At 36.7% G+C, this 15,144-nt stretch overlaps 1 protein-coding gene across 1 annotated transcript in view; it reads left to right on the forward strand.

The window, feature by feature from the left end:
• LOC128546738 (uncharacterized) overlaps positions 1-15,144 on the forward strand; it is a 47,771-nt gene that overhangs the window by 19,946 nt on the left and 12,681 nt on the right. Inside the window, exons 10-14 of the mRNA XM_053518020.1 lie at positions 1,501-1,636; positions 4,639-4,814; positions 10,122-10,927; positions 14,568-14,680; positions 14,956-15,072. Of these exons, the coding sequence (XP_053373995.1) occupies positions 1,501-1,636; positions 4,639-4,814; positions 10,122-10,927; positions 14,568-14,680; positions 14,956-15,072 (1,348 nt within the window). The remainder of the gene's footprint in view (positions 1-1,500; positions 1,637-4,638; positions 4,815-10,121; positions 10,928-14,567; positions 14,681-14,955; positions 15,073-15,144) is intronic.

The raw sequence follows: 15,144 nt of genomic DNA on the forward strand, positions 1-15,144 counted from the left end.
TGTTACTATACTGTATACATAGAGTCTATATACATACAGTCCACATAATTATGCAATCTTGTGTGCGTCAAATTGCAATGTACTGTGTCAGTGCATGCTGGGGGTACATTCATCACCTTTAGTGATAGCTCTAGTTGACACAACTATGCACTAAAATGACGCCGTGCCGATTTTATCTTATGAATTGCTTCCTTTGTCTGCAAAATTCTGGCATTTTCTTCTCTATTGAATTAATTATTATATAACAGAAATCGGTTAAATTTCTTAACTAAATACTGAGGGTAGTACAGAATAGTAAAACATGTTTTACGTCAGTTTTGATCTTCTAAGAAAAATAGTCGTCTGCAACAGGCAGAATTGTTTTCACATTAAATTAGTACCTCCCCGCACCTCAAGTAACTGGCGTGCCCTGTATGACGTCATCCCCCACGACACAGAATTTTTACTTCTAGGGGAGCGGATATTTGAAGGTATTTCTCTCTGTAGGAAATACTACATTCATGTACTGTTGTTGACAACTGGTCATCAAGGCATTCATCGGCGTTGATCCTATATATTCAGTCCATTAAAAAATCACGATCGTAAAGAGTTTTTAAAGGTGTCCGAGTTATTAAGCACCATCCGGATTTAGGCAGTGTACTAGTACGCCCTTTCAGGCATATTATGTTATACCCCTGGTGTCTGTCTGTCTGTTCGTCTGTTAATTATTTCATGTCTGCTGTGTAACTGTTGAACCTCTTGAAGGATTTGAAAGTAACTTGACACAAATGTTCACCTACCCGAGACGACGTGCAGAGCACATGTTCTGTATGTCTCATTTCAAGGTGAAGGTCACCGTTAGGTGTCAAAGGTTCTATGATTGTGTTTGCTGTATTACTCTGGAACTGCTTGAAGTGTTTCAAACAAAACTTGGCACAAATGTTCACCACAATCAGATGACGTGCAAAGTACTTGTTTGGGAGGACTTGCTTCAAGGTGAAGGTCACACTTAGGGGTCAGTATATATTTCTGTGGTGCAACATGGATGGTATTCCAATATTTATACGTATTTTGACATAACTTTACCTTGTAAGAATTTGCTTGTGGACTTAAATTTCTTTATAGAATTTCTTCTTTTTGTTGTTCCTGCCCTTTGGGATTCAACAGTCAAGTTCTTTAAATTTTGCTCCCATCCTCAGATATAACTGTTTGGGCGTATTTTGCTCTGTTTAGTGGTGCTCATGATAATGTTCATGATGCGATTTGATGCTATCTAGGAAAACTTACCACCATAACATGTAGATCTGTTATATGCAAAATCTTAATTCCCAGCTCTCAAAACAACTTTATATAATACAATGTAGTCTGATGGAAATGATCATCATACATACTTTGCCACATGTGTCTTAATGATAAATTTTTACAAGGATTTTTTCATGATTCAAATGTGTCAAATCGTCAAATGTGTTCTTAAAATAAAGAATTCAAGATTTAAAAGTTTAATATTTTTTACATTACTAGACTGAGAGCAATATGTAATTCCTCATCTGAAGAAACTTACAGTGAGCAGGTCTCCACTTTGAAGGATACAGAGCTTTACAGAAACAATAAGAGACTGCGAGGATGGCTCGAAGCAAGGTGGTTTCCTGAACATAAGGTGATAACATAACAGGATAATATAGAGTCTCCAGGACGTAATAAATATATATCATTATCATGAAATCGGGAGGGGGGTATTGAAATGACGTTGTCCGTCCATCCGCAGCCATTTTTCAGTAACTGGACAGTAGAATTTCATGAAACTTAAAATAAACATGAACTAACATACTGTGATGATGCCCGTCAAGTTTTTTTGGATTGGTCAATATCCCTTAGAGTTATTGCCCTTGATGTAATAAAAAATACCCAAAAATGTCCGTCCGCTGCCATTTCTCAGTAACTATCTGGTAGAATTTTATAAAACTTGAAATAAACATGCACCAGCATACTGCGATGATGACCGTCAAGTTTTTATCGGATTGGTCAATTTCTCTTAAGAGTTATTGCCATTGATTTAATGAAAAATCAATGTTTACAGCGATTTCTCAGTGACAAGCTGGTAAAATGTCATGAAACTTGAAATAAATATGAACCAACATACTTCGATGATGCCTGTCATTTTTTTTTCAATTGGTCAATTTTCCTAGAGTTATTGCCCTTTAATTGTTTAAAAATATACAAACCAACCCATTGGTGGAATTTCATTAAACTTCTTTCATTCTTTTTCATGAACATTTAGTATAAACATCTGAAGTTTTGTACCCACACCTCGTTACCACCTTGCCTTGATCACACCCCCTCCCCCTGCCCTCCCCCCAAAAAATGTTTTTATTATTTTATTTTCATATGTTCCATGAATATTTATTAGCATGCAAAGTTGTACCGTTCCCCAACCTCACTCTCACTCTCCACTCGGTCTTCCCCACGACCCCGATGATGCATTCCCATCCCACACCCAATTTTTTTTTTTTCCATCAATATTTACGATCAACAAGTGAAATTTTGTACCCCCCCCCTTCTCCCAAAAAAAATATTCATTTTCTGTTAAAATGATTTTGACTAATGAAATTATTTGCTTCTTAGTTACATCCTTAACTTTTTGCCAGAAATATTTTTTTGCCATTCCTCACCTCAAGCCCTTTCGGCGGGGGAACCAATTCATTGAATTTGCTTGTTTATTTTAGTTATGTTCTCTTTTAAGAAGGAAGTCTTAATTTGGTACAGTTCAGGCAACATTTAACAAAGTCTTTGTTTGCTGTCTCCCCATCCTACTGTTTAAAGTTTGGTAGTTAGGTTGGCAATCCTTTTTTTTTCGTTTAGTGGGCTTATTATACTTTTACAGGTAGATATCATTTGTTACAGAATATTTCTTCTGTGAAAATGAAACAGATCTGTTTATGTTGTATATTAGGATGAAATTAAATAACAGAATTTAATCTTTCTTACATATTATTTTGCCTACTTGAAATGTATGTACTTGTCATATAGCAACTTAAAAAATTCACCAGCATTGTCCAATAAAAAGTTTTGGGGCACAGCGTTTTAAGTGGGCAGGTAGGGAGACAGGAAACAAACACATTTGATTTCTAATTATAATACATGTACTTCACAATTATAAATATTTTCATAATTCTATACATGTTAAGTTTTTGTTTCCTGTATTGTCACCAACTCCAAGGAAAAGAATGAATCACATTTTTAGCCTGTCTGATTTCTTAAAAATCCACAGTATCCTCTTCCTGATCATCTTTATTTCAACTTTTTTTCCAAAAATGTAAAAGTATTCCTTTTATCTTAGACATTAAACACAACTTATCATTAATAGGGGATATTGAAACAAAAGAACTATAACTTTTTGTACTGAAAAGAAAGGAAAATGAAATTACATGGTTAAAATTTTGAAAATGATGATGATTTGCATTATGTTAGAAATAGTTTTTTTGTTGGTTGGAAAACTAGAATTTATTGGTTAATTTTTTCACTTAAAGCTTTGTCAGAACTTGTTAAACCATTTGATGTTAACTTTGCATGCATGTTTATTGTCATTATGCTAATATATAGTGCAAACAGCATTTATTAAATGATTTTGAATTTACCTGGCATAAATGTTCTTTATGATCAGATAGTGTGTCATGAGCAAAACCCGGGCTCCTATCCAGTGTCAAGCATGTGTAGGTAAAGGTTAGCATGGTGTGTTTCATGTCCTGTCCATAACTTTAACAATGATGAAATGAATTTGAAATAACTTTGCATAAATGTTCCCTGTAAGGAGTTGAGGCATCATGTACAAGACGTAGACCCCTAGCTCCAAGGTCAAGGTCGCTCTTAGTAGTCAAAGGTGTATCATGTCTGGTCCATAAATCTATAATTTATCAAAGGATTTGAAAATAATTTGACCCAATTGTTAACCATATTGAGAAGATGTGTCACCCTTTTGACCTAGGCCAGTTAGGTAAAGGTAAGCAAATGATGTTTGATTTTTTGTGCATACAGCTATGGCATTCTTTGGCCTGCTTATGGGATCTGTCACCAATAGTTTTGAGTCACCCATTTCTCAAAACCTTAACAACTACAGGTGTGGACTCTATTATTTCTTCAGTAACACAATATGTACCTTATGAACCATAATTCTGTCTTTTGTTAGATTCATGGCCCTTTATGTAAGAGCGTAACAATATATTGGAATTCAATGTATCGCAATAGTCTGGCAATACACTTATTGTACTGTAGTCATGTTTCGTGACATAGAAATGGTATAGTGGTATAGTGAAATGTATAAATATTGAATGAAAAATTTCATAAAATCAGTGATAAAGATATAAAATGTAGAAATATTGAATTAAAACTTTCATAAAATCAGTGTTAAAGATTATCAAGACCTAAAAGCTGCCATAAAAGAGAAATATAAAAAAAAACTGAAGCAGCAAAACCAGAGATGTATAATTAAAAACAAAGCTAAAGGAAGTTATCTCAGGATCAGACCCGAGGTGAACTAAAAAATTCAAGTATTTTTCAAGTATAGGAACATCGAATTTTTTTCATCTTGTCATAAGAATGCTCAATCATGTGTATTGTGATATGTACCAAATAGGTTCTATAATACAGCTTATATCTTGACAGAGATGGGTAGATTATAACCGAGAAGAAATGACACTGAGAAATGATACCACAAACGGGCTTGAAGTTCAGCACAGGTTATTCAAAGAGAACTTTCTGAAGAAGTATGGGTTTGGTGGCTCTTTGCAGTCAGTGGTTGAGGTTCTAATAGAGAAATACTGTCCAGCAATGGAAATAAGGTAAAAACAATGCCTTCGATGTAAAAGGTGAACTGTTTTAATTTCAATATGGCAGCTGGTTAACCAGTTTGTTGCAATTTCAAATTGTCCCAGTCCTAATGTTGAGTGAGGTCATAAGTCTTTTTTTAATTATGGCTGAGAAAATTTACAAGCTGAAAACCAAAACCACCTGTTAAAGTTTGATTTAGAATACTGGCTTTGGCGGGAAACACTATTACAATGTTAGTTTTACTGTAATAACATTTAAGTGTTCATAATCCTTAACTCGTACATTTGTTTTTCTAAGCTTTTTCTAAAAGTAAATCAGCTGTTGGGTGCAAATGGCCATTATCATTAGTAGTACTGAAGGTATTATTAAGTATTATTGTACTTGCATACACCCATTTGAGAAAAGGGACATGTGGTAATAACCCTGGTGGAGAATATCTTCAGTGTCAAACTAAGAAGTGAAAAGTCACATTTAGAAAGAGCATTTCGTCTTCGTGCACATAGGGATTTTGCTATAACTTGGTACAAATTTTCACCACCTTGGTACAGAGTACCATATTAAAGAATCAATCCCTAGGTTCAAAGTTAAGATCACACTTACAGGTAAAAAGTCAAAGACAATAATGACTTTGCCCTAAATATTAATCTTCATGCATAGAGGGATATAATATAACCTGGCACGAAAAAAGCAAAAGCACCAGGTCCATGATTTATATTACTTTCCAAGTTGTTACTATGTATAGCTTTTATAGAAGAACAATTTAGGTGTTTCTTGAAGTAGCTGTATCTGGTAAAGATTTTTTAATATACAATTTTAGCTCATCGGAGTCAAATGCTCATGGTGAGCTTTTTTGACCGCTCAATGTCCGTCATCCGTCATGCATCGTTTGTCCATCAACCATTTCTAAAGCAGTCTTCTTAAAAATCACTGGGCATAATTACACCAAACTTCACAAGAATGATCTTTGAGTGCACCCTTTCAAAATTGTGCAAAGAATTGAATTACATGCAGAACTCTGGTTGCCATGGCAACTAAAAGGAAAAAAAAACAACAAAAAACTTCTTGCCCAAAACCACAGGGCCTTGGACTTTGATATCTGCTTTGTAGCATGATCTAGTGGTCCTCTATCAAAATTGCTCAAATTATCCCCCTAGGGTCAAATATGACCCCACCCCATTGGTCACATGGTTCATACAGACTTATATAGGGAAAACTTTGAAAAAAATCTTCTTGTCCAAAACCATATGGCCTAGGGCTTTGATATTTGGTTATTAGCATCATCTAGTGGTCTTCTACCAAGATTTTTCAAATTATCCCCATAGGGTCAAGTTTTACATACTGTGAAATCATTAATATTCGTGGGGGAATAATTTTCGTTGTTGAGTCAATCCACGAAATATAATCCCAACGAACAAGTAAAATTCCCATTCATTTTATGTGCAAAGTTGAAATCCACGAATTCATATCCCCATGAAATTGCCTTTTTGACTAAAACCACGAAATTTCATGCCCACGAAATTAAATGATTTTACAGTAGACTTATAAATGAAAAAAGTTTTAATATGTTTTTGTCTGAAACCACAACACTTAGATCTTTGATATTTGGTTTGTAGCATAGTATTATGGTCCTCAACCAAAATTGTTAATCCCCCTCGGTGGCGGAGGGATTATAGGAAAATGGTCTGCGTCCGTCCTTCCGTCTGTCCTTCTGTCAGTAACAAAATCGTGTCCGGTCCATATCTCCTAAACCCCTTGAAGGATTTTCATGAAACTTGGGTCAAATGATCACCTCATCAAGACGATGTGCAGAACCCATGAGTCAGCTTTGTTGGTTCAAGGTCAATGTCAGAACTCGAGGTCAAAGGTTTGAGCCTGCCATTTTGTGTCCGCTCTATATCTCCTAAACCCCTTGAAGGAATTTTATAAAACTTGGGTCAAATGATCACCTCATCAAGACGATGTGCAGAACCCATGAGTCAGCCATGCCGGCTCAAGGTCAAAGGTTTGAGCCTTCCATTTTGTGTCCGCTCTATATCTCCTAAACCCCTGGAAGGAATTTTATAAAACTTGAGTCAAATGATCACCTCATCAAGACGATGTGCAGAACCCATGAGTCAGTCATGCTGGCTCAAGGTCAAGGTCACAACTTAGGGTCAAAGGTTTGAGCCTTCCATTTTGTGTCCGCTCTATATCTCCTAAACCCCTTGAAGGATTTTCATCAAACTTGGGTCAAACAATCACCTCATCAAGGCGATGTGCAGAAATTATGAGTCAACCATGCCAGCTCAAGGTCAAGGTCACAACTAAGGGTCTAAGGTTTGAGCCTTCCATTTGGTGTACACTCTGTAGATCTCCTAAACCCCTTGAAGGATTTTCATCAAACTTGGGTCAACTGATCACCTCATCAAGAACTCATGAGTCAGCCATGTCAACTCAAGGTCAAGGTCACAACTGAAGGTCAAAGGTTTCAGCTCTGTATCTCCTAAACCCCTTGAAGGATTTTCATAACACTTGGGTCAAATGATCACCTCATCAAGACGTTGTGCAGAATTCATGAGTCAGACATGTCAGTTCAAGGTCAAGGTCACAGCTAAAATCAAAGGTTTACCCTTTCACTATCCATAGAAGTGGCGGGGGATTTAGCTGTCTTTCAGACTGCCTTGTTCAAATTGTACCCCTAGGGTGAAAAGAGGCACTGCCCTATAGTTTTATATAGACTTACATAGGAAAAAGCTTTAAAAATCTTCTTGTCAGAAACCATACAACCTATGCTTTTGATATTTGGTATGATGCATTGTCTAGTATTCCTCTACCAAAATTGTTCAAATTATTACCCTGGGTTTATAAGAGGCCCCGCCCTGGGGTCACTTAGTTATTATGTGAGTTATATAGGAAAAAATACATAAAAAATCATCTGATCATATTTCCAATACTGTTTAATTATAATTACCTGATGACCCTAAGTAATATGATGTCACTTGACTGTGACCTTGACCTACTGACCTGCTTATTGTTTTTAAGATACAGCCTTGAAATTTTGATGATATACACAGTTTTGCACATAAATAGTAAAACTGAAATTCATTTACCATGAATGTGATGTACTGACTTTCTTAATATTTTAGCATCAGTTTGATATTTGAAACATGTAGCTAATATTACTCAAGTAGGCGATCCAGGGTCATCATGACCCTCTTGTTTTGAATTCCCCACCATAGGAATGATCTCCGTGGGCTGTTCGTCTGTCTGTCTGTCTGTAACACTTTCGTGGCCGTTCCACATCTCCTTCATCACTTGGAGGATTTTCATGACATTTGGGTCAAATGATCACTTCATCAATCTGATGTGCATAACTCAGAATCATCCGCGTGGGCTCAAGGTCAAGGTCACAACTAAAAGTCTAAGGTTTGAGCCTTCCATTTAGTGTCTGCTCTTTATCTCCAAAACCCCTTGAAGGAATTTTATAACACTTGATTCAAATGATTGCCTCATCAAGACGATGTGCAGAACTCATGAATCAGCCTTGTCGGGTCTCGGTCTCAACTCGAGGTCAAATTATTGAACCTTCCATTTTGTGTCTGCTCTGTATCTCCTAAACCCCCCGAAGGAACTTCATTACACTTCGGTGAAATGATCACCTCATAAAGGCGATGTGCAGAACGAATAGGTCAGCCATGCCGACTCAAGGTCATAACATAGGGTTGAGCCTTCTTTGAGCCTTTGATTTTCTGTCTGCTCTTTATCTCCTAATCCCCTTGAAGATTCCTATCAAACTTTGGTGAAATGAAAACATCATCAGAACAACTTGCAGAATTCAGGAGTCAGCCATGTCAGTTCAAGGTGAAGGTCACAGGTAAAGGTCAAAGGTTTACCATTTCACTATCCGTAACAGTGGCAGGGGATTTAGCTGTCTTTCAGACTGCCGTGTTAAGACTAACTTCACTGTCTTTTTACTATAAAGCCTTAAATTATAATGTTATTATACTTGACGATTGGGAAAAATTAATAGCAGTTTTATTTTGTACAACATAGATGTTATTATAAAATTTGAGGTGTATATTATGAAATATTAGTTTTCAACTGTCCGTCCATTCGTTACTTTGTTCGTTCATCACAACGTAGACTTTTTGCATGAAGGCACTTTACTCACAAACCACTACACCCAGGACCTTCAAACTTCACATGCTAATAGTACTTATTGAGTTGTCACCAGGTCAAAGGTCAAGATCATCAAGTCAAAGTTCAAGACGCTGCTACGGCATTTGTCTCCATTAGTGACAGCTTTTGTTTGTTCAGTAAAGAAAATACAAAAAATACAAATCTGACAATTACAGTAATAAAAATCCATTTAAACTCTCAACAAAATTCCTAATTGGTCAGTTTATACTTTTTTACTATTTTGTTAATAATGCATGTATTAACCCGAAATTTCACATACCGACATTTGAATAGGTACTGCAGCTAATTATTGATTTGTATATGTTGACTCACAGCCAAAGTAACCGAAGTAGGCGTTTTGACTGACATTACATATTTTGAATGTGCAGGACATGTGCACCAACATGCACGTGTTTGTTTACACTTTTGGAATTCCTGACGAATGTCCTATTAGAAAAACACATATCATAGTGAAATTGACACAAAGGCAACGCGATCGAGCTGTCGGAATGTTGCTAGCCGGGACACATGTACGACACATGTGTAATTATTTTTGCAATTTCAAAAGAATTTTGATATAATTTGTCTTAAGTTGTTATTTTCATGGTTATTTCCATTTTTAACCTTATTTCCGTTTACAAGAACCTTCACTCGTTGGTTATCTACCATCCGTGCTCTTTTGGCAAAATTTAACTCAAGATCAATTAAATAAAGTGACAGATTTTGAGTTTTATTGTAAAATTCCGACAGCCGGGGCGCATTGCTCTTGTGTCAATTTCACAATATTATGTGTTTTTCTGGTAGGACTTCCGTCAGTAATGCCCAAAATGTTCACTAACATATGCATATTGGTGTGCATGCCTTGCACGTGCAAAATATGCAATATCGGTCAAAACGCCTAATGCGGTTACGTTGGCCTTGAGTCGGCCAAAATAAAACAATAATTAGCTGCAATACCTATTCAAATGTCGGTATGAGAAATTTCTTGTAAATGCATGCATTATTTACAAAATAGTAATCCATTATAAAGTGACCAATTAGGAATTTTGTTAAGTGTAGATGCAGGTACTAATAGTGTAAAGATATTTGCTATGATGGGCATTTATTGTGACAGTCTGGCAACCTTGCTCTCAAATATCTTAAATTTATTTTGGTTCTAGGTATAAAGAGAAGAACGCTAAAGCCAGTAGCACTAGTAAGCTGTACTCTGACAATGTGCCAGAATTTTTAAGAAACCGACCGAGTGATTTCGTCAAACACTGCCTGCAAAGAATGCCACCCAAAGTTGCAGTGCTGGATCAAAGCAATGTATCATTTGACAGTCCCGAAAGGTGCCAGCTAAGGAGTCCAGACAGTGACATAACCTATTCATTATCATTTGTTAATATGATGCCAGTATGTAGCTGTCTGGACTTCAAGAAGAAACACTGGCCATGTAAACACCTTTTAGGTGTGATGTTAAATTTCCCTGATTACAGCTGGGAATCTTTGAATGCTGTTTATACGGGACAGAACTGTTTCTCTCTTGATCAAAGTTTAACAAATGAAGACATCGAAATTGAAACCAGCTCACAGCCTCTACATGCAGACTCAGAAGACACAGAAGAGTCATTCTTGAATATGCAGAAAAAGTGTCTTTTACTAATTCCAGAAATTCAAAATAACATCTACTGTGTAAACAACATAGAAATTCTACAAGAAACACATTCCAAATTGAACAGCTTGAACACTTTCTTAATGAAAAACATACCAAAACTGAATCGGTTACCGCTCCGGAAAAATCGACAAAGAAAAATCAGAAAAATCAAAAGATTGACTGGGAAAAAAACAGAGAAGTTCAAAACACATGCAGAAAAAGGCATTAAAAAAAAGGCGAAATCAACAGAGGTTTCTCAAATTGACGTAGCAAAGGTTTCTCAAATTGACGCAGCAAACGAAAGCAATTTGGACCAGCAGTGTAGAAGAGGTAAATTTGTCAGTTTGCCTTTTAAAAACAGATAAATAAAGGCCTGTGGTTACTGTCCAGCTTTGCTTGATATCAATAAATTTTTATACATCTAAAGGAACGTATTACGTTTTGGTCATGGTGTCTGTTCGTTCATGTACGCTCTGTTTCTTGCAAAGCTGTTGACTAAACTTAATACAGTTGTTGGATTAAATGGGCATTAACTGTTTCACATGATAGGTCAATTGCGACTGTCCAGCTTTAATGGTAGAGGAAGACCCCAGGTGCCCCTCTGTGCTTTATTTCATCATGAGCAGGCACCTGAGTAGAACCTACGACATTCCGTTTGTCAGCTGGATGGCTTTCTCCCATGAAGAATTCAACACCCCGAGTAAGGCTCGAACACACATCGATGATTGGGGGAAATGATTTGAAGTCAGCGACCTTAGACCACTCAGCCATGGAGCCCCCCCCCGCCCCTATTCGAAAAAAAAGAAATTAGTTAATTACTATCAAAGACTACACCCGTATAAACAAAACCCATAATTCTGTTTGAAATTTGACAGTTCTTCCTTTTTAGCTCACATAGTGACAAGGTGAGCTTTTGTGACCACTCGTCGTCCGTCCTTCAACAATTTCTTGTCTGCACGATAGTGGTTTCATTTATGATTTTATTTTAACCAAACTTGCACACAACTTGTATCACTATAAGATCACAGGTCCTTTCTTGAAATGGCCAGATCCCATTATGGGTTCCAGAGTTATGGCCCCTGAAATGGCCAAAATAAGCTATTTTGACCTTGTCTGCACAATAGCAGCTTTATTTATAATTTGAATTTTACCAAACTGGCACACAACTTGTATCACTCCTTTCTCGAACTGGCCAGATTCCATTATGGGTTCCAGAGTTATGGCCCCTGAAATGGCCAGAATTACCTATTTTGATGTTGTCTGCACAATAGCAGCTTCATTTATGATTTGCTTTTAACCAAACTTGCACACAACTTGTATCACCATAAGATCGTGGTTCCTTTCTTGAACTGGCAAGTTTCTATTATGGGTTCCAGAGTGATGGCCCCTGAAAAGGCCAGAATTAGCTATTTTGACCTTGTCTACACAATAGCAGCTTTATTTATTATTTGAATTTAATCAAACTTGCACAAAACTTGTGTCACTTGTGTTCCTTTCTTGAACTGGCAAAATCCCATAATGGGTTCTAGAGTTATGGCCCCTGAAAGGGCCAAAATTAGCTATTTTGACCTTGTCTGCACAATAGCAGCTTCATTTATGATTTGATTTTAACCAAACTTGCACACAACTTGTATCGCCACAAGATCTTGCTTCCTTTCTTCAACTGGCCAGATTTTGTCGTCTTTGGGTCCAGAGTTATGGCCCCTTAAAGGTGCAAAATTAGCTATTTTGGCTTTTGCAGCCATATAGAGACTTCATTTATGGTTTTATTTGATACAAACTTCCAAAATATCTTCAACAGGAATAAATCTTGGATTCCATGATGAACCTGTCAGATCCAATCATATGTTCCAGAGTTATTTTATATCTTATTACCTCCCCTGACTGTAATCAAAATGGATTTATATCAGTAAGAACTTACAGGACTTATTTGAAATTTCATTATATTGTTATTAGTTTGACTGAGACAATCATGGTAGATAACTATGGACTGATTTCATGTCAAATTATCTCCCTTTATTTCAAATTAAAATTGTTATATCTCCATAACTAATGAAGATACTGATCTGAAATTTCATTTATGTCAACAGATTTATTTGGCAGATCCTTCTTTTGTCCACTTACAATATTTATTTACTTTTATGCCCCCGAAGGGAGGCATATAGTTTTTGAACCGTCTGTCGTTTTGTCAGTCTGTCCGCAATTTTCGTGTCCGGTCCATATCTTTGTCATCGATGGATGGATTTTCAAATAACTTGGCATGAATGTGTACCACAGTAAGACGACGTGTCGCACGCAAGACCCAGGTCCGTAGCTCAAAGGTCAAGGTCACACTTAGACGTTAAAGGTCATTTTTCATATAGTGCATTCGTGTCTGGTCCATATCTTTGTCATCCATGGATGGATTTTCAAATAACTTGGCATGAATGTGTACCACAGTAAGACGACGTGTTGCGCGCAAGACCCAGGTCCGTAGCTCAAAGGTCAAGGTCACACTTAGACGTTAAAGGTCATTTTTCATGATAGTGCATTCGTATCCGGTCCATATATTTGTCATCGATGGATGGATTTTCAAATAACTTGGCATGAATGTGTACCACAGTAAGACAACGTGTCGCACGCAAGACCCAGGTCCGTAGCTCAAAGGTCAAGGTCACACTTAGACGTTAAAGGTCATTTTTCATGATAGTGCATTGATGGGCGTGTCCGGTCCATATCTTTGTCATTCATGCATGGATTTTAAAATAACTAAGCATGAATGTCTGACACAGTAAGACGACGTGTCGCGCGCAAGACCCAGGTCCGTAGGTCAAAGGTCCTAAACTCGGCCATAACTATTCATTCAAAGTGCCATCGGGGGCATGTGTCATCCTATGGAGACAGCTCTTGTTTTAATTACTTCCCTTTTAAGTTACTATAAATAGCTTATTTTAGTAACTTTTTTTATTATTAGCCATAGGAAAAACACGAGTTCAGTTTTCTGTGGTACAACATGGATGGTACCTCGAATTTTTAGGTGTATTTTAACACATCTATACCTTGTAAGATTTTTCTTTTTGGTTAAATTCCTTCCCTTTGTTGTTCCTGTCCTTTGGACTTAGATACTTTTTCTGAGGACCTTCTTGTCCTCAATTGCAATGATAGCAGGTGAGCGATATAGGGCCATCATGTCCCTTTTGTTTATATTAGATTTTTAGCTGCACTAGCGGAGACTAGTGGGAAGGGGAGCTTTTCTACTTGCCCTGGCATCGCGTGACCCTTCATGGTTAAAATATTTTGGCAGCCTTTGTTACTATTGCTTATATCATATCAATGTATGTATAGGGTCTTAATCATTATATCCCTAGTCAAGGTCACCAAGGTGTAATACTTCGGGTATTTTTAATGTTAAAGATTTTTCAGCAACCTTTGTTTTTGTGTCATATCTTTGTTACTATTGCGTATATCTTACTGCAAGTTCACATAAAAATTGTCCAGCATATAAAAAAAGTATGTGCATGTGTTGGGCCCATTATACCCAAGGTCAGCTGTTTTGGTATTATATTGTTTACTTTCATTGTTATGTAATGCCAAAATTTTCTGTATAAATATATACCTGTACATTTATGTCTGTGTACAAAATGATATATTGTAATAACTGCTTTTGTTTCAGCAATGAAAGAGAATTTTTATGTGCTTGGCATGTATTGATGCTGGAGGCATATACTGATAGTCCTGTCCGTCCGTCCGTATGAGGTTAACCAAATTGGACCATTTCGTGTAGCATCAATACCCATTACTACAATGATTTGATACTAATGCAGATGTAACCTATGACCATTCCTCATCTTTAAACATCAGCTGACCTCAGTTTGACCTTGACCTTGTTTTGGACTTAGGTTGCTTTGTATTGACAAGGATGCCACAGTGGGCATCAAGCGTTTATTGAACGCAGCTCCTTGTTTTAGTAAATGTTCATTGATGTTTTCAGCTCTTCAGGAAATTTGGGAAGGTCCTGGTAGTGATGAGCCAGTGGTGCAGATAGGTCCTTTTACAGTAACAAAAGCCAGTCTTCACTATTTGAAATCAACCTTATCAGATGAGGTAAAAGCTTTATTTTTCCTGTAAAAAACCTTGCTTCTTTCTAAGTAGTTTCATAGCTTTTGTAATGTTTTAGTAGAACACAAGACAGGGCAATAGGAATGTCTTCTTTTCTCATTCCGTCTACTTGTTTGCAAATATGTTTCGTCTAATATTAACTGTACAACAATATTTACAGTATACATGCTAGTTGATTAAACTTTGTATATGGATACAGGCTTTTCTGCAGATTAAGCATGCATCTGACTTGGTCTATATTTCTTTTTCATTTTTTGTAGCTGATAGATGCATACTTATCCTTGTTGGTGAAAGGAAGTGATATTCTTCATATAAACTGTGTTGTTGCAACAGCTATATTTACTGGAAATTCTTCAATGCATAGCTTCCTTACTAATGTAAGTATTACTTAAAAACCTGAATCTGAACCAATCTTTTAGGCTATTTTGGCCCATTTTGATCATTTTAGC

This window comes from Mercenaria mercenaria, chromosome 11 (genome assembly GCF_021730395.1).
Source record: "Mercenaria mercenaria strain notata chromosome 11, MADL_Memer_1, whole genome shotgun sequence".
NCBI lineage: Eukaryota > Metazoa > Mollusca > Bivalvia > Venerida > Veneridae > Mercenaria > Mercenaria mercenaria.